The sequence below is a fragment of the Lactuca sativa genome, chromosome 2, assembly GCF_002870075.4.
Source record: "Lactuca sativa cultivar Salinas chromosome 2, Lsat_Salinas_v11, whole genome shotgun sequence".
Taxonomy (NCBI): domain Eukaryota; kingdom Viridiplantae; phylum Streptophyta; class Magnoliopsida; order Asterales; family Asteraceae; genus Lactuca; species Lactuca sativa.
Window position 1 is genome coordinate 187855821 of NC_056624.2, and position 20412 is coordinate 187876232.

Below are 20412 nucleotides of genomic sequence, written 5' to 3' on the forward strand. Positions count from 1 at the left end.
AAAATGGAGTAGGTTTGAATATTTTTTTAGTTTATTTATGGGAAAAAAAATAATAAAGATGGGTTGAAAATGGTTTAATGGATATTAAAGAAAAAAAAACAGTAAGCATCAAATTAACAATTTTATGTATTATGATAGATTAAATTCTGATTTTTGAAACGTATTTTTATCATCAAAATTATTTTTTAAAAAAGGCAAAAAAGTAGTAGCTATCCAAATTTCTTTTTTTTCGGCAAAAGCGGTTGAACTTGCACATTTCTCGCAGATTTGCGCCCAAGGTGATAACCAAAAGGATCCTCGTGCACACAACCACCTACAGGCTACAGATAGTAGTTAACTCTCTGGGGAGAAGGAGAGATCAGACGTCAACGATGGAAATGCAAATGGACTTCGATCGCCTTCTCCTTTTCGAGCATGCTCGCCGGAATGCCGAAGCCACATATGCCCAAAATCCTCTCGATACTGAGGTTAGAGTTCGCGCACCACGTGTTAAATGTATCTTCACGTTTCTATGTATTCCTGTTTTTTTTTTCGATGCTCGTTCAATAAAACCGTCTGATTTCTGTGTCTCCTTTTCTCGATTTGCGTAGAATCTAACCAGATGGGGAGGGGCTTTGCTTGAATTGTCGGCATTCCAGAGTGTAGAGGAGTCGAGGACTATGATTAAAGGTAAGCAATGTGATTTTCGTATTTATTTTGGAGTTGATTTGGTTATGTGGTTTTCTTAAAGCATGGTCAAATAAAGTGCCCTAATTTGTATGGAATTAATGTTTTTGCTAGGTTTTGATTTCTATTCGTTTTGAGCTTGTTAAGTTTTTATTCTACAGATGCTATATCGAAACTCGATGAAGCATTGTCCATCGACCCAAACAAACATGACACATTGTGGTGCATGGGTAATGCTCAAACTTCTTATGCCTTTTTGACTCCTGACAAAGATGCAGCCAAAAGTTATTTTGATTCGGCTTATACTTACTTTCAGAAGGCAATTGATGAGGCAAGTTTCATCTGTACAAATGGTTGCAAAATATACAGTTTCATAAGTGTTCAGTTACTGAACACTCTCATTAGTTTTATCTATATTTGCTTTATATACACTATCATGCATGTATAATAACCCCAAGATCATGCACCATTCAGTTATGTCTTCTTTTCTATTTGGTGTCAGCAGTTGAATTGATTAATTATTGCCTGTTGCAGGATCCAGGAAACGAACTTTATCAGAAATCATTTGAAGTGGCTGCAAAGGTATATTCTTTTTCTTGTTCCTCCAAGCTGATATCAAAATCTTTCTAAAGAGTTTGAGTTTATTTTAGCATTTTTTTAGACTAAATTACATGTTTGGTCCCTAACATTTGGTCAAATACAAACACCTTTGGTCCAACTATCATGATTTTTGCAAGTTTGGTCTCTATTTCAAACTAAATCAGTACCTTTGGTCCCTCAAACTAACCCAGGTAGTTTCCTACGATTAACCCTCATGTGATGTGCACATGAGGGTAAAACAGTCATTTGCCTATATCTATCTCTCTCTTTCTCAATTTTTTGGACAGCAAGACAATAACTTCAACCTTCTGTCTCACTAAATTTCTCCATCATATCCTTTAAACTTGTGTAGTATCAGACTTGAATCTTGAAACACTGTTGCATATTTCGTATAAAAAAATCAGTTTGTTTTATAAATTATTGTAATTTCAGGCACCACAATTACACGAAGAGCTCCATAAACAAAATTTCAGTCAACAAATCACGGCCTCAGGGCCAGGGGCTGGAGCAGGTTCATCAACATCTTCCAATGCCAATGCCAGGGTATCATATCTTATCTTGTCTGCAAATGAATAATTTGAGGGCAAAAATGTCATTTGATGAACATATTGTGTTTGTGTTGATTGATTGCAGGGATTGAAATCACAGAAAAGCTGTGATTTGAAGTATGATATATGTGGATGGGTTATTCTTGCTGTATCCATTGTGGTGTGGATAGGATTTGCAAAAGCTAATGTACCTCCACCTGAGGCTCATTGATATAAAATAAATTTTAGACCATGTCTGGTGGTTTTAACTTATAAGCAGATATGGGATTTGATTTTGGTTAGGATATGGTTCTGATTAAACATTCAATCAACAAATTAATTTGGCATAATTTATTGGTATTTCTAGTATGTTTTATGGACTCTAGTCTCTAGATGATGGTCATATCTTGTAAGGCATTGCTTTGTGAGATGTGAACATGTGGTGTTTGGTTATTATTTGGTGTGGACTTGTTTAAGAAATAAAAAATAATTAAAAGAACCAATGTTTTATTTTGTTAAGTTATATATATATATATATATATATATATATATATATATATATATATATATATATATATATATATATATATATATATATATATATATATATAATCATTTTCAAAATGTTGATTGTAGTGTGTTGGAAAAATGTTATAAGTATTCATTTTATTTTCTAAGTGATTTTTAGTTATATTTTATTACTATTTCAAAATTGTGAATGATAACAAAATGATTATTCAAATTTTAAGGTCTTTAAGGCGTGGTCGTGGAAGCTGTAATTTTATTTGTGTAAAAATGTTCATCAGTAGTTGTTAGTTTTTAAAGATATATTGATGATGTTATTGAAGAAAACGATCAAGAAAATATGACACATATTGATGATACATTTAATGAAATTGAAAGGGTAGGTTCTAAAAAACAACACGTTCACCATCATGGCAACATGTTAAGAAATTAAAAGCGAATGGTGAAGATAAAGAATGCAAGTATTGCAAAATAATAATAATGATAATAAAAAAGTTGGGTGCAAGTAGCAAAAATGATACAAAACATTTACTTGTTAATTATGAACGTTGTCTATACAAACCATGTGGAGATATACATCAATCTATCTTGGTGCAAGAACAAAAGAAAGTAGATGATACTTAAGCTGTATCTCAAACTATACTTTTAATGTTGATACTTTAAGGAAAGATTTGACTGTATCTCAAACTATACTTTTAATGTTGATACTTTAAGGAAAGATTTGACTGAAATGATTATTGTACACGTGTATCCACTTGTCGAAACAACATCAAGAGCGACATAAAAATTAATTATGATTATGAAAAAGAAAAAACTATGAGTTTGTTAGCATAGAACAATAAGCAGAGTAGTAATTACTACTGGTATTTGGACAAGTAAATATAAAAAAAGGTTTATGGCAATTACAACACATTTTATAGATCATAATTGGATCTGTAAAACATAATTATGAAGTATATCATACTTATTAAACTACAGCTATACTTAATTATTATTTATATGTTAATATTAAAATACATATTCTTAAACAAGTTTATCTACGTTCCTTGTTTGCATACATCTGATGCATACATACTTTATGATACTTTGTAATTGGAATCTTGATAGGAAAGTGTCTATTCTTAGTGTTGATAATTCCACCATAAATGATGCAATTATAAGGATATTGTTAGAGAAACTTCCTTTTAAGATCACTAATGATGAATGGTGACTTGTTTCATATGCGTTGTTGTGCATACATTCTTAATCTTATTGTTCAAGATAACTTATCTCCCATTAAAAACGAGGTATATAGAATTAGAGAGAGTGTCTTATATTGGACTGCACCACCTAAGAGGGAGCAAAATTTCCATACATCAGCAGATCAGTTGGGAATACCGTACATGAAAAGTTGATACTTGCAAGATATGGTGGAACTCCATATTTTTGATGTTGAGTGTCGCTATAAGTTACAAAGATGTTTTCAATCGGATAAAGTCTAGAGATCTAAGGTATACATGTTTGCCCACAAACCATGGTTAGGAGTTATCTAGTAAGATTTGTGAAATATTACAATTGTTTTATGAGGTGTCTCTTATGTTCTTTAGTACAAAGTATATTATAACAACTGTTTTTTTCCTTTGATATGTGAGATTGGGTATTCTTTGCATGAGTGGACGAAAACCCCTATTGAGGATATTAAGGATATGGCTTCAAAATTTGTTTCTAAGTTTAATAAGTATTGGTCTGTAATTCATTAGATAATGCAAATGACAACGGTTTTAGATCCGCGGTACAAGTTAAAGTTTGTAGAGTTACTTTTTCCTATGCTTTATGGAGAATAGAGGGAAAATATTGAATTTGAAAATTTGGAGGGGTTTGTCAAAACTTTGTTTTTAGAGTATGAATCAAGTAATTCGTCTAACAAAATAAACAATCAAGGTATTGTATTCTTCTTATTGACTATATAATAAGTAGAACATCACCTTAAGTTATTTACATTTTTTTCTACTAAACATTAGGTGTTGGTATTTTTTCTACTAAACATTAGGTGTTGGTAGTGGTTCATCTTCCTTTAGTTTTGGATTGTCTTCTAGCCATCGTGTTGGATTCAGAAAACTCTTATTGAATATTGCTTTTATTATTAGTAATGATGATGAATGAGGAAGTATATGTGAATTAGATAACTACATGAAGGAGAAGTTGTTGGCTAAAGACAAGAAACTTGATTTGTTGGTGTGGTGGAAAACAAATGGGTTTAAGTATCCGACACTCCAAAGGATAACTAAAGATATATTAGCTATTCCTGTTTCTATTGTTGCCTCATAATCAGTTTTCAACACTAGTGAAAGATTAGTAAGTCCTCATCGTAGTTGACTTCATGCGAAGACATTGGAGACTTTAATGTGTGCTCAGAGTTGGTTGTTAAATGGAATTCAACGTAATAAACTATTTTATATTAATTATATGAATTATTTTTGCATATTAATAATATTTTTGTTAAATTGCTTTTATTTTTTCTTATATACATCAACTTGTTTAGAAGAGACCAAAGCATATTGTTGTTAAGTTGAATTTGATTATGATGTGGAATAGGTAAAGTGACACTAATAAGAATATTATTTTTATATATTGTTTTTTGTTTGATCATTTTCATCGATGATTTTCTTTAACATTTTGTAGGAATGTACTTTAGTGGAACAACAAGTTTGGATGATTTGCTTTGATTTGAAATTTGTTTTAAATGTAATGTAATAATGTGATGGATTAAGTTTTTCATATTTTGTACTTGGTTCGTTGGCTTTGCTACGATATCAAACTATTACTAATTTCTATTTGTTTGTATGATTTTATGAACTTAATTCATCTTGTGACTTGTGACCCTTTGATTTTTTTTTTTAATTTCAATTATATATATATATATATATATATATATATATATATAGAGAGAGAGAGAGAGAGAGAGAGTAAATTACTGAAATCGTCCCTATGGTTTGGTTAAAATTGCACATTTGGTCTCTAACTTTTTTTTTTGCACTCAGATCATCCCTATGGTTTGATTTTGTTGCGTTTTCGTCCCTTACATACATAAAGTTAGGGACCAAACGTGCAATTTTGACCAAACCATATAGACGAAAAACACAACAAAATCAAACCACAGGGACGATCTGAGTGCAACAAAAAAGTTAGGGACCAAACGTGCAATTTTGACCAAACCATAGGGATGATTTTAGTAATTTACTCACACACACACACACACACACACATATATATATATATATATATATATATATATATATATATATATATATATATATATATATATATATATAGGAGTTGGATCAAATGAGAACACCAAAAATGTTGAGAACTCGAGAACAAAGTATATTAATTTGTGATTCGATGTATTCATTTGTGGAGAAATGATAAATTTTTACGCCTTTAATTTCAATTTAAGAGAAAAAACATATTCATGTTGATTGTGCGTAAAAATTTATCATTTCTCCACAAATGAATACATGAAATCACAAATGAATATACCTGTTTTTGCGTTCTCAACCTTTTAGGTGTTCTCATTTGATCATATATATATATATATATATATATATATATATATATATATATATATATATATATATAATTGTAGTTTTCTCCAAGAAATTTCACTCTTTGGCATAGTTTTCTGGTTTTGGGTTGGGTTTGGGAAAAAATTTAGCCCCAATAAGATACTTATTGAATATTGATGTGGGATTAGAAAAATTTATGAAGTCGAGTTTAAGATGAAAAACACTACCCGGCCATAAACTCATCCTATGGTCTCTCCTACTATTGGATGTAAATTTACACCTTATAATTGTTAAAATTAAATTTACAATAAATATTAATATATAACCACAGTTTTATGTCTTATAACAACACATTCACATCGGACATTTGAGTGATAAATTTTATATCGTATAACTTGCAATTTACATTTGATAACATTTAACATTTAGTTATCTGATGTGAATCTAATAGTATACAATGTAAATTTGAAGTTATTTACCGTGAATTACATGTTATAAGATGCATATTTCAAAATAAGCACACAAAAGTTGTGTTATATATATGTATAATAATGAAGTTATAATAGTAATTTTATTTTATTTTAGACAAAACTTCAAAAATGGTTCTTGTGGTTTTCGAAAATATCAAGTTTAGTCCTTAAGTTCAAAAGACCTCACAGATGGTCCCTGTGGTTTCAAAACTTTTAACAAATGGTCCTTTTCGCTAACTCCGTTAGCTTTTGGCCGTTAAGTGAAGGGTATTTATGTCATTTCACTACTACATGGACCATTTATGAAGTTTTTGCTTTATTTAATAAAAAATATAATTATTTAATATTAAATGACTCTCTCTCTCTCTCCCTCTCTCTCTCTCTCTCCAGTTACCGACGATCATCAAGAACCCAACCACACACTCTCTCTCACTAAACTTTGGAGGGATTCGTTCACTGGAAAATCTGATGCAGTGTCTCAAGATTCTGAATGTTGGCAAAGATGTTCTCTCAAGCAATTCGTCGAACACCTTCAATGCACGACTTATCTTCCCCGCTTTCCAACCCATTTATTAAACTATCAATATCCAGAGCATGCAAATTAAACCTTCCCCTTATACATCTAGTTCAACAAATAAAAAGATCATGCAGGGGGGGGGGGGGAATACGAAATTGAAGAAATAGAGTCAAATAAGAGAAAGATTAAACACTAGAACGAGAATAATAAGAAAATGCAGAACTCTGAGAACAACAAAGAACTCAAAAATCAAAAGATATGAATGTGATTTATGGATTTTAAAAGTGATTTGAATAGAAAAGGGAGTTGAACTCCTGTTCGTCGGGTTCATTTCGTCGGGTTCATTTCGTCTGATGCTAGAGTGTTGTTGGTGACAGAGAGGAGTGAGATGGAGGGTTGTCGGGGACATCGGCGTTTTCTAGCAAGCATCGGAGGAGAGAGGCGGCGACAACTTCTTTTCATTTTTGGGTGTCTCCGATGATCTTCACGATCAGATCTAATCCACTAGAACGAGAGAGGCATGTAGTTGGGCAATTGACTGTAATGGAGGTTGTTTGGGGTTTTCACTCTAGGGAAGGAACAAGGAGAGTGGTAGAGAGATATAGAAGAGAGGGGTAGGTTTGACCATTTAGGTACATACTGGTTTCTTGGGCGATGATGATGGTGGTGGTAGCCCCAACGACGGTGAGGCCAGTGAGATGGCGAGACCTGATGAATGACAAAGTCGATATATGTCGGAGACGAAGGGGTTTGCCGGAATACAATTTTTTTGTGTATGTTTGGACTTTGGATGAAGTGTGGTGGTGGCAAATCTAGATGAAGTTTAGACTTTTAATTTGGAGAGAGGGAGAGAGAGAGGGAGAGAGAGAGAGTGAGAGAGAGAGAAAGAGAGAGAGAGAGAGAGAGAGAGAAAGAGAAAGAGAGAGATAGATGGGGTGGGACCCCTTTAATATTTATTTAAAAAAAAGTAACTAAAAACTTCATAAATGGTCCCTATGTAGTGAAATGACAAAAATGGCCATGACTTACGGCTAAATGGTAACGGAGTTAGCCGGAAGGACCAAATGTTAAAAGTTTTGAAACCACAGGGACCATCTGTGAGGTTTTTTGAACTTAGGGACTAAATTTGATATTTTCAGAAACCACATAGACCATTTTTGAATTTTTGTCTTTATTTTATTTATTTATTTTTGCATTAATAGGATTTAATCAACAAAATGAAAAGAAATTAATAAAGAGAAAATGACAAAAATAGCCATTTACACTAATGAGATTACAAAAATAGCCAAAAAAAAATCAAAATTACAAAATTAGCCCACAATTTCGCAAATGGAGATGCCCCATCTGCGAAATCAGCATCTCATCTGCGAATGTACAAGCACCTAAAGCACAACTGTGCTTTAGGTGCTTGTACATTCGCAGGTGCTTTTAATTTTTTTTTTCTGTATATATAGGGGTAATTTCGCAGATGGAATAGGTCCATCTGCGATTTACTCTCATTCTATCTGCGAAATTGTGGTTTTTTTTTTGTATTTTTTTTTAGTTTGACTATGAAATGAATTGGTTTGACTACGAAATCATGTTGGTATATAAAAAGTTTTGTAGAAAAATATCATTTTGGTTGTTATTTGTTTAGGAACTTTCTCTACAATTTGCTCAAAAAATGATTGAATATTTGGTTTGTCTTGTAACCGGTGGGAGATGGCAAGTTAATGGAACCTGATTTATATAACAACCAAAATGATATTTTTCTACAAAACTTTTTATATAGCAACATGATTTCGTAGTCAAACCAATTCATTTCATAGTCAAACTAAAAAAAAAATACAAAAAAAAAACCACAATTTCGCAGATAGAATGAGAGTAAATCGCAGATGGACCTATTCCATCTGCGAAATTACCCTTATATATACAGAAAAAAAAATTTAAAAAAAAAAATTAAAAACACCTGCAAATGTACAAGCACCTAAAGCACAACTGTGCTTTAGGTGCTTGTACATTCGCAGATGAGATGCTCATTTCGCAGATGGGGCATCTCCATCTGCGAAATCGTAGGCTAATTTTATAATTTCGATTTTTTTTGGCTATTTTTATAATGCAATTAGTGTAAATGGCTATTTTTGTCATTTTCTCATTAATAAAATCATATTCCGATTTATTATAGTAACTTAAAACAAAAAAAATATCATAGTGTGAATAATTTTCAAATGTGATACTCGGATATACCTCTGAGAAAAGGAATTGTTGGTTATCTTTGTCACGATCAAACTCGAGCAATTCCTGCCTGTATTTGGTACGAAACCGAAGGCCTGGTTCGCACAGCACAGTTTTGGCTATGGCGCTGCAAATGAAAGCAAACTGTTGCGCTGCCGCAGCACCACTTCCATTCCGGCGGTGTCTAAGTCCATTCAGCAGCCGCGTGTCCTTCCAACCATCACAAAAAGTTTCTCGGTTCACTGTGTCGTGTGTTGTTAAGAAAAGCCCTAAACGCCTCAAGTACGCTACCCCTCGTTTTCCCAAGGTAATCATCCTCTCCATCCCTTCCTTACTTCATTCAAGGTATTATTCAACTCGAGAACCGTCTCGTACTGTCGTATTATAATCAACGCTACGAAGTTGTAAACGACGTCGGTTAATCTGGACGTTTTCAACTTAGGCTAATATGTTAGACTTGAAGAAACCAGTTTGATAGTAGTTGTAACCCCGGAGTGACTCTCTTTCGGGAGAGTTGTGCAGCCATTGTAGTAATTGTTGCTTCCGGAGAAGATGGTTACCTTTGTCTAACTTGTTCCTTCTTCTCAGCTCATTCTTACTCCAACTGTATATTGGGTGAGACCTGGACCCGATTAACTATTTAACTCCACCAAATCAGATAAGATAGCAGATAAAACTGTCTGTAATAGTACTCTATTTGTAGCTAAGATGAAGAATTAGCTATTGACGATCAGGTTAAAGGAAACACTGTAAGAGAAATTCGAGAGGAGAAAAAGTAAATCACTCCATTCATAACCACAAGCAATCCATAGAGAACATATATTACATTTCCCTAATATAGACCTCCATGCATTGTAAAATTATTTGTAAGGGCTTCCTGTGTTTGTTACCTGAGACTAACTGTATCACATCGTGTTCATTGAATCCCTAAATTTTATGTTTTTCTGTGTTCATCATTACTTCACCATGAACAACCAAATCAAATGATCACTGATTATTAGCATGACGAGGTTTCTCCATCAGTAGTATAATCTCGACATGACAAGCATCTATCTTATGCAGTATATTCCATTTTTATTAAATCATCACTTGCCATTAACATGATGAGGTTTGTGGAATCCACATTTTAAGAAATCTTAGATGTAAACATGTGATAAATGAAACTGAAACTCTCTTCATGATTGCAGAAGGAAATTGTAGGAAGCTAACTCACCTTAATTATAATATCGTTGAAAATATTCAGGAGGATGGATTGCTCTACATTGAAGTTGATCCTAATGGAGCAGACACATGGAAAGTGGATTCAGCTGTGGAACTTCTTAAAAAGGGAGCTGTTGGTGTGATTCCCACAGATACTGTGTAAGTCCAACACCAATAATAACTTATGACAGCATTGATCACTAACAGCAATTTCTTAATATATGTAGCACTTATTATATTATTTCTTTGTGCTTTCAATAGGTATGCTATGGTTTGTGATATGACTAATCATGATGCCATTGAACGTCTTCGAAGGTAGATGATTTGTACATATTAAAAGATGTTGAAGCTTAATATAAAGTCAAAATCTCAAGTGTATATTTATGGTGTAGGTTGAAAGAGGTTGAAGCTTCAAAGGCAAGCCATTTATTCATTCATTCTGCTTCAGTACTCTAATAATGTTTTGTCTTGTGAAAAGAAGTAAAATAATTTATTAGTATTATTATTTTTTGTTTTTAATGTGAAAATGATGACTCTTGCAGCCATTTAGTATTTTGTGTCGTTCCCTCCATGACATTGATACATATACGACTGGATTCCCTCGTGGGAACAGTGATGGTATTTCAGACATTTTCAGAGCTGTGAAACATTGCTTACCTGGACCTGTAAGTATGCTTTTTTACTTATTGTTAAAAATTGCACATAACTTTACTTGATCTAGATAAAGTGTACAATAATATTTGAAATGGAAAGAGGAAAGAAATTTTCCCTATTTTGGCTGATGGTTTCCTGTTTCTGTTAATGTTGTTATAATAGTACACGTTCATCTTAACTGCAAGCAAAGCATTACCAAAACAGTGTATAAAATACGGAACCACAACTTCTAAATACGCATATAGGAAAAATTTGGGTGTCCGCATACCTAATGATGCTGTATGTCAAGCTGTATTGGAGAAGATGGGTGCACCTCTTATTTCCACAAGGTCTTTTTTCATCATTCCTTAATTATTACTATGGTCATTTTAAATCATCTAAAAAGTATAAAAAAAATAGTGATGTTAGTGGTTAAATGTTTCAGTGTGAGGTCACCAGAGGAAAACCGATGGATAATTGACCCGGTGTTAATAGCTGATGCATACGGACCGGAGGTACCCGTTTTTTCCAAAACTCATAAGTCAATGTTTGCTTTAATTATAGTTTTGTTATTATTATTATTATTATTAATTATGATTATTGCAGGGTCTTAATTTTGTAATTGATGCTGGGGTTAGAGTGGCTAATCCATCCACTGTTGTGGATATGATAAAGATTCCCCCGACAATTATTCGTCAAGGGAAGGTAACATTTTCAATGCTAAGTTTGACATGTGAGGATCAAAAAGAAACTATTTTATTAATTTTGCCTACTGATTAAAAATAATACTATAATAATAATAATTTATAGCTCAGTAATTAAATCGAAAAAAATAGTTTAGTAGCTAAAAGCCTAAAACACTCAATATGTTGTTATTTTTTTTTTGTATTTCCCGTCATGTCAAAAGTAGATAACCTACAGAAAATTAGAAACATTTTTTAACGGTAAAATATAAAACTATAATGAATTGATAAAAGGGTGCCTTTTCTGTGTTCTGCCTAATCTGATATTTTGTATGTTATTTGGTTTTAGGGTCCTAAACAACCGTGGATGGTAGAAGAAGAAGGAGAAGATGGTGATGAAGAAAGAGATTCGATTTCATCTACTGCATAGTTAACACTCCTTGTACACCTGTAAATTGTGAAGCTTAGAATCTACTAATTGAATCCACAATAGCCAATAGGAGTTTTGGGTGGAAAAATCTTTTGAAAAATATCCCCTATTGTGATAACTTTTTAATCTACTTGTAAATTTACAAGATCAAATCAAGAGCTTTTTCAATCATTTATTATTATTATTATTATTATTTTAATTAGTTAGTTACTAATATAAATCGTAATAACATGTTAAATTATATATTACAGACCTAAATAATACCAAATAAAGATGTCTACAAACATAAACATAAAAAATAGAAAATCGTTTGAATCGTTAATATATGTAAATTTAAGTTTTACTTTTATTGATTCTCTTGTGTAAATCTATAAAATAAAGTGAAAATAAGTATGTAGTATTTTCTCTTGTTTTATTTTATACCACAAAATATATATAAAACGTACCCTTGAAAGTTTTGTAATAATGTAAATATAAAAAGTCAAAAGTTATATATTCTATTTAGTTATATAAATTTAATTTCAAACATATTGATATGATATAAAAAATAAAAATGACATAAACTAAATTTAAGGGGCCATAAATAATGAAAATGCTGTACTACAGTCTACAGAATTCATAATATTGATGGTGCTAAACCATTATTTTGGCAGTTTTTTCTTTAACCTATCTTGTATTCAAATAAGAAATGATGAATTTATTTTAGATTTGACCACAAAAAAAGTTTTACTAATAGAATTAATGTCATATAAGTCTTTTTTTTCTTTCCAGGTCACTTGCACCTAAAAGATGGGTGTCACCTGTTCTGAGAGGTTTAACCATTATTAGTCCAGAAATGATATACATGGTTAAAGTTAGACACACGCCTGTTCCAATTTGAAGTAGTCGACATCTGATAAAAACGAGCTAAAATTTGGAACTCCCGCTTAAATTTCTAGAGTTTTAAAATTGAAACTTTGATATCCGTTTTCATGTTTTTTAAGTAGTTTCTATCTCCCGCAAGATTCTCCACCAAATTTCAAAATCACCCGCTTTCCATTCAAACATCCCCCCCAAAACTTCCATTATAAGCACCTTTGAACCCTTCTCTCATTCACATAATCTCATCAACTCATAATCTTCTTCTTACAGTTTCCATTAAAGACGAAAAGATGCCTTCCATCCCTGAAGAGCCTCTTCTTGCTCCAAACCCAGATAGATTCTGTATGTTCCCAATCCAATACCCTCAGATCTGGGAAATGTACAAAAAAGCAGAAGCTTCATTTTGGACGGCGGAGGAGGTTGATTTGTCACAGGACCAGCGTCAGTGGGACAACCTAAGCGATGGCGAGAGGTACTTCATCACTCACGTCCTCGCATTCTTCGCCGCCTCCGATGGAATCGTATTGGAAAACCTCGCCGGACGGTTCATGAAAGAGGTCCAAGTTGCGGAGGCGCGTGCCTTCTACGGATTCCAGATCGCAATCGAGAACATCCACTCCGAGATGTACAGTCTGCTTCTCGAATCATACATCAAAGACTCCAACGAGAAGAGTAGGCTGTTTCGCGCAATCGATACCATCCCTTGCATCCAGAAGAAAGCTAAATGGGCCCTCAGATGGATCGATGGATCTGAAACCTTCGCAGAACGGATCATCGCTTTCGCTTGCGTCGAAGGTATCTTCTTCTCCGGCAGTTTCTGCGCCATATTCTGGCTCAAAAAACGAGGGCTTATGCCAGGGCTAACATTCTCGAACGAATTGATCTCGCGAGACGAGGGTTTGCACTGTGACTTCGCGTGCTTGCTTTACAGCCTGTTGAAGATGAAGCTGAGTGAAGAGCGAGTGAAGGCAATCGTGGCTGATGCTGTAGAGATTGAGAGGGAATTCGTCTGTGAAGCATTGCCGTGTGGGTTGGTGGGGATGAACGCCGATCTTATGAGCACATATATCGAGTTTGTAGCAGATCGATTGATTGGTGCTTTGGGATACGGGAAGATGTACAATGTTCAGAACCCATTTGATTGGATGGAACTGATTTCATTGCAGGGTAAGACCAATTTCTTCGAGAAGAGGGTCGGCGAATACCAGAAGGCATCTGTCATGTCTAATCTCAATGGCAATGGGGATTCCCATGTTTTCAAGATGGATGATGATTTCTAAATTAGGGTTTCTACTGATGTCATAAAACCTTTACATTAAATTGTTGTTTTGTCTTTGTATTATCAATTTAGGTGTAACAAGTTGTATAATTAGTGTGTTTAATCAATTTACGTTAATGAATTGTGTCTTTTACAAAAAAAATTTATATAGGCATTTTGTTGGTATATCTGTTACTTTATATATGAACTAGTTACTAGTTATAATCTCATCGTCAACTTGTTGCGACTAATATATTAGTTCTTGCCAATAACTTTTGATATAGGGATAAGATTATAAACATTTGCACGACAAGTGGCAAAGTGCTTAGTAAAATCTTCGTTTTTTATTCATGAAATCGTATATTTCAAGGCTGACAAAGTGACAAGATAAGGAAAATAATAAGCAATTTAAATGTTTTGTAAATATTTATTTATATCATTGGTGTAACTCATAACATCAGGTCGAGATGGCCGAGTTGGTCTAAGGCGCAAGATTAAGGTTCTGGTCCGAAAGGGCGTGGGTTCAAATCCCACTCTCGACATTTATTTTTAGTTTTCACATATCTAACTCAATAATTCTTGATTCTAGACTGTGATAAACCACCAACACATTTTTTAATATGAACAACACAATTCAAGTAACTTTACTTGACGATTATGATAGGTAGTAACTATGATAAACCACTAACACATTTTTTAATATGAACAACAACACAATTCAAGTAACTTTACTTCACGATTATGGCCTTATCACGAGGCCATAACTTTGTCATCACAATACAAGTTTTAGATAATCAACAAAAAGGAAAGCAAATTGCAATGTAATTTTAATTAATGTGATCAGGTTTTCAAGGTATTTCGTTTAAGGGGATCTCTCTTCTACAAATATTATTGTTGAAACAAACCTATTTGTCGTATAAAACATAGACAAAGTCATTGATGTATTACAATCATTTTTATGTAATTATAAGAAAACATAACCTTAGAATATATATATATATATATATATATATATATATATATATATATATATATATATATATATATATATATATATATATATATATATATATATATACTAAATAAACAGCAAAATATTATATTTGTCCAAATATATATTTTAATATATTTTTTAACCAAGTTTTTGTTATTAATTATAAAATTATTTAGGTCGAGCATAACACCTTTTATTCAAAATTGCAAGAATATATTGTATCCTATGGACAAGTAACTCTTTCACTTTCTTCTTCTTCCTTCGTTTTGTAGTAATCGACACCACCACAAAGCACGGAGCTACAAACTCGATTATGAAGTTTTTCAAGGTAAGTAGTTTTTAATGCTCGACAATTTTTGGTAGAGTTTCTCTTCTTGCTGATAGGATTTTGTATTGCTTATAAGGATTTATGTTCTTCAATTTTACAAGCCAGGTTCACCAATGGGAGGATTATTATAGCCCTAACTCTTGTTACTGGCTTGATGATTTTTTGATGCATTAGTCTTCACGACCTCATTGGCTTTCTTATTTTATGTTTTTTTGATGCATCAGTCCTCATGTAATCCATTACCAATTTTCAATTTTCCTTCTTTCCTTCGTTGGCTTTCTTATTCTATGATTTTTTGATGCCTCAGTCCTCATGGAATCCATTACCAATTTTCAATTTTCCTTCAAAAGATACAAACCTTGAACAAAATGCAATCAATATGAATACTTGTTGGAAAGATACTGGCTATAGACATTTTTTTTTTGAGGAGGGGGGGGGGATTTATAAATTTAGTCACAAAAAAACAAAATTTTGGGTATAGACATAGCTTCCGCAGAGGGCACTTTACGGGCTCTGCGGAATCATAAAATCATCTCGAAATGAATGATTTTATACGATTTTTAGACATTTTATACGAACTGCAGAGGGCTCTGCAGAGCTACCTTCGCGGAGTGTTTGGTTTAACATATTATTAAAGCCTCCACCTAGCATATTGACGAGGTCTCCACAGATTGGTTAACCTCTCTACGGAATGTGTTTGTTTGGTCTTCTGTGACGATTTTTTGTCATTTAAAATAAATTTTTTGTTCTATTTAAAAAAAACGATCAGTGTTAGGGTGAATTTTTTTTCCAGAGAAAATATGAGTTTTGTTATTTTATGTACGGATGGTTTTGTTAGTTGAGTAATGGAATTAACACATAAGTTAGACCAAAGTTTAACAACTTAGGTTTACTACTTCCGCCTAATTTTGACCGTCAATAATGTTTGATTTAGTTAAAACTAAGGCTAATATGTTCAATAGTAATATATCATTTTCATTTTAACACCCGGTTCATGGGTAAGTTATGACTATGGTAGACGAAACAAATGTTCATCAACTCAGAAACGTAATGTTTGAAACGAAGGAGATTGTGCATTTGTATTTGGAGGTGTTTGAGGGTGTAACATCCCTTTTATTTCAATAAATTTAAACCTTTCAAAAGCGACCCATTTATTAATAAAAGTGTTTATAAACTATTATTTTCAAAACATTATTTAAAATCAGAGTCTCCCAAGAGCCAATCAGTTGTAAAACCAAGGATGTGTACGGTCACGTCTTCGCCTTGCCACTGTCCACTGAGGTACCTGAAACCATAAACCAAAACTGTAAGCACGAAGCTTAGTGAATTCCCCTAAAATACCACCACACAAATAGATAACAACAAAAATAGCATGCTCAAACATTCATGTCTGGCCCAATCAGCATCAGGATGGAATACCAGGCATGTCTATGATGGGCCTACTCATCCTCGGGATGTAATACCCTATCATCATAAGCAGTTTGGTCTAATCAACCATCAGGTTGGAATACTAAACATGTCGGGTCTAATCAACCATCGGGTTGGAATACCCCAGGCATATTAACTGACGCAGAAAGCAGTCCAGTCTCACCACATACCATATTGGTCCAATCAACCATCAAGATGGAATACCCCATGCCCAATCAACCATCGGGTAGGAATGCCAATATACAATGGGTCCAGTCATCCTTGGGATGGAATACCATCGGGCCCAATCAACCCTCCGGTTGGATTGCCCCCGGCCTGTTGGCTCACGCACATAACAATAAAACCTCAACAACCAAATAACATATAACCAATCAACAAACAATCAAACGGATCCTACATATCACTAAACATAGCATCATCCTATATACCAGGATATAGATCTAACATATCACTACAACATGCCAACATGCAATAAACCAGGATAACAATCCAATGGGCCGGTCTTGGTGCCTTTGACCCGAAAGTACATTGAGGAAAACTCACCTCAAACTACCAAATATCTCAAATAAAAGCTCGGACTACCGACCCGGAAAATCCTGCGCGCTAGCACCAACAAATAATACCAAATTAATAATCGTTCCACAACCCAAAGCTAGGGTTCAAGTCCGATTGTTGAACACTCAGGGTAAAAGTCCATTTTACCCTTTCCTCGCTTGACCCAAAATCCGAGGCTCACCAATAGCATCAAAAGCCCACTAAGGCCCAACTTCCTAATTGGCCCAAAATCCATTTTGGGCCTAATCTAAGGAGGCCCAAACTCCTAAAAGATACCCAAAGCTCCAAATGGGACGAAGCACCAAAAAGGACCACATATAAAGAACTAGGGCCCAACAATGCCTAAATGCCCAAAAACCACATATATCACGTCGTGACCAGCCTTGGTCACGTCGTGAGAGCTCACTCAATCAGATCCCAACTCATCACGACTCAACATAGTCAACTCAGCCAAAGAAAAGTCAACAAGGTTGACCTCACGTTGTGAGAATCCTTTCTTACGTCATGAGTCCCAAGCAGATGACCAGAAACGGGACCAAGCGCTTCTCACATCGTGAGACCTTGTGTCTCACGTCGTGAGAATAGTCTGAGGCTAAAAATTCAACTTTTAAGTTTAATCCATTAAGCTTTTAATCCTACTTCTTCCACAAGCTATCAAGGACTCCAAAGGCCAATAAAAACGATTACTTGATGGACATGCATTCCCCAAACATGTCATAAACCCATCTTAGGTCAAAATGACGAGAAATGGCCCTAAACTCAACAAAGATTCATAAATTACAACCACACTCCATATCTATAAGACTAAATCATAGAGAACGACTCGTTGATCCATAAAGTTTCCAACTTTATGGATCCCAAGCATGCAATCCAATATACACATGCAAAAAGGAGATTAGAAATTAGATCTAGTAATTTAGGCTCATAAAGATTTGATCTTGGATACTTACAATGGTCCAAAATGTGCACAATATGATGATGATGAAGCCTCCTTGCTGAACCAACACTCTAGAATCTATTCTTATTCTTCTTCTAGCCACCAAAAAACTAAAATGGATCCAAAATCACTAAGATGGATTAGGGTCAGGATTTTCTGAGTTAGGGGAATGAGGAGCCTGAGAAATGAACCCTAAAACCAAGATAAGGGGGCTTAAATACGTGGGAAACCATAAAACTTTATGGGCTTGGGTTGCAGCACTCCTCAAGTCGTGAGCTCTTATTGTTCATGTCGTGAGCTCAGTCCCAGATGAAATCTTCATGCGGCCCTCCTCACGTTGTGAGCCTCCATGCCTCACGCCGTGAGGATCCCCTTTTCACAAAAATCCAATCCTTTGACCTTCCAAACCCTAACTCGATTCAACCAAGGACACAAATGTTACAGAAGGACGGGTCGAATAGATAGAAGCGGTTGACAAGATTGTATCATACAATGTTGGCAACATTGTATACAATGTTGACAACATTTTATATAATGTTGAAAGCATTGTATCAGATAATGCTAAAGAGTGTTCACTAGAAGAAATTGTGGCAGTAAATAAGGTGGAAAAAGAAAATTTATATGAATTTGGAAGACTGGGTGACAAAACTTTGTCAGACGATGAAGAATCAAATGAAGGATGGTCAAAAAATGAGTTCACACACGTAAAAAAAGCTTTAGACATCTTTTACGATATGCCTCCCATACCTGATTTTCCTGATCCGATTCTTGAACCTGGACCATTTCACAGTTTAGGTCCAAATGATGATATGTTTGTTCGTCAAACGTATGATAACAAACAACAATTAATATTTGCTTTGAGTCGTAAAACAACCAGAGAAAGGTTTTCAGTTTAAGACCAAACATTTAAAAAAAATCATTACGAGGTATAAATCCTTAATTGATTAAGGTAATCTTTTTTTCATTACGTTCAATAATAGAGTACAAGATATATATATATATATATATATATATATATATATATATATATATATATATATATATAGGAAACATATTTGCAAACTAACCCCTTAACTATAAACCATTGTTAAACTTCGTTTAATATTACCCCATAAGCTAAGGGTAGGACATGACTTGAAGCTTGGACCGAAGAAATTGAAACTTGGGTGTTGATAGTGGCTTAGTGAAGACATCGACCACTTGATCATTAGTGGAAATATGAAGCCCTCGATGTTCGATGGGGTTCAGAATCCGATCATTGCTAGGAAGTAGTTATCTGATGTTGAGGGGTGTTTCTTTACCTGCTCCTACGCAGCTGACTAGAAGGTCAATTGTGCCCTCAACCTTCTCAGGTTGGGGGCGAAGGATTGGTGGAGGTTGGTTACTAGCTCTTATAGTCCGGAGCAGAGGGCTACTGTTTCATGGGAGTAATTCTATAAGATGTTCCAAACGAGATATGTCCTATTGGTTGAGAGGGAGAGATTGACCCATGAGTATTTGGACTTGAGGCAGGGGACTAGGTCGGTGACGGAGATCACCAAGATGTTCACTGATAGAGCATTGTTTTGTCCTGAGTTTGCTGCTTCTGAGCAAGATCAAATGACCCGCTACTTGAGCATACTCAAGACGGACATCCTCCATTTTGTGTCAACTCAACGCTATGGTACACTTGTGGAGTTGCAGGAGTCCGCTAGGAGGCGGGATATTGAGTTGGAGCTCTAGACGAGGGAGCAGAGGCAGGCTCCAGCACAGTCGCAACATGCGGTGAAGTGGATTAAGGGTGTTGAAGTGAGATCTGGGAGTCAGAGGGTCCGTACTTGTGGCAAATGCGGCTAGGTTCATTAGGGTTGTTGTTGATCTATGTTTGGGTGCCACAATAGTTGCAAGGATAGGCATTATGAAGAGGATTGTCGCCAGAAGGTTCCTACACCGACCACTAGGATATGTTATCACTGTGAGCAGGGCGATCATGTAAGGGCCAACTGTCCTTTGCTCACTGGAAGACCGATGCAGGCTCCAAAGCCAGCTACTTTGAGGATCA

General features: G+C 34.4%; 3 protein-coding genes and 1 non-coding gene across 4 annotated transcripts; all 4 read left to right on the forward strand.

The window, feature by feature from the left end:
• The first annotated feature begins 225 nt into the window (after positions 1-225).
• LOC111889014 (mitochondrial import receptor subunit TOM20) lies at positions 226-2292 on the forward strand. Its single transcript, XM_023885141.2, has 6 exons — positions 226-467; positions 591-669; positions 828-997; positions 1201-1248; positions 1699-1809; positions 1900-2292. The coding sequence occupies exons 1-6, from the start codon at positions 372-374 to the stop codon at positions 2023-2025; spliced, it is 630 nt and encodes a 209-aa protein (XP_023740909.1). The 5' UTR covers positions 226-371; the 3' UTR covers positions 2026-2292.
• A 6759-nt stretch (positions 2293-9051) lies between these two features.
• LOC111889005 (uncharacterized) lies at positions 9052-12181 on the forward strand. The gene is made up of 9 exons (XM_023885135.3): positions 9052-9371; positions 10308-10423; positions 10526-10579; positions 10657-10681; positions 10807-10929; positions 11081-11247; positions 11343-11412; positions 11504-11602; positions 11930-12181. The coding sequence occupies exons 1-9, from the start codon at positions 9186-9188 to the stop codon at positions 12008-12010; spliced, it is 921 nt and encodes a 306-aa protein (XP_023740903.1). The 5' UTR covers positions 9052-9185; the 3' UTR covers positions 12011-12181.
• Positions 12182-13056: 875 nt separating this feature from the next.
• On the forward strand, positions 13057-14217 carry LOC111888996 (ribonucleoside-diphosphate reductase small chain). The gene has a single exon (XM_023885126.3). The coding sequence runs from the start codon at positions 13162-13164 to the stop codon at positions 14149-14151; it is 990 nt and encodes a 329-aa protein (XP_023740894.1). The 5' UTR covers positions 13057-13161; the 3' UTR covers positions 14152-14217.
• Positions 14218-14590: 373 nt separating this feature from the next.
• TRNAL-AAG (transfer RNA leucine (anticodon AAG)) lies at positions 14591-14671 on the forward strand. Its single transcript has one exon. It is a non-coding gene; the product is annotated as a tRNA-Leu (tRNA).
• The last annotated feature ends 5741 nt before the right edge of the window (positions 14672-20412 follow it).

Coding starts and splice junctions, on each gene's coding strand:
- LOC111889014 (XM_023885141.2), top strand. CDS start 372: ATGGAAATGCAAATGGACTTCGATCGCCTTCTCCTTTTCGAGCATGCT. Junction 670..827: donor GTCGAGGACTATGATTAAAG/GTAAGCAATGTG, acceptor TTTATTCTACAG/ATGCTATATCGAAACTCGAT. Junction 1,810..1,899: donor CTTCCAATGCCAATGCCAGG/GTATCATATCTT, acceptor GATTGATTGCAG/GGATTGAAATCACAGAAAAG.
- LOC111889005 (XM_023885135.3), top strand. CDS start 9,186: ATGGCGCTGCAAATGAAAGCAAACTGTTGCGCTGCCGCAGCACCACTT. Junction 9,372..10,307: donor CTACCCCTCGTTTTCCCAAG/GTAATCATCCTC, acceptor GAAAATATTCAG/GAGGATGGATTGCTCTACAT. Junction 10,930..11,080: donor AACATTGCTTACCTGGACCT/GTAAGTATGCTT, acceptor TTGTTATAATAG/TACACGTTCATCTTAACTGC.
- LOC111888996 (XM_023885126.3), top strand. CDS start 13,162: ATGCCTTCCATCCCTGAAGAGCCTCTTCTTGCTCCAAACCCAGATAGA.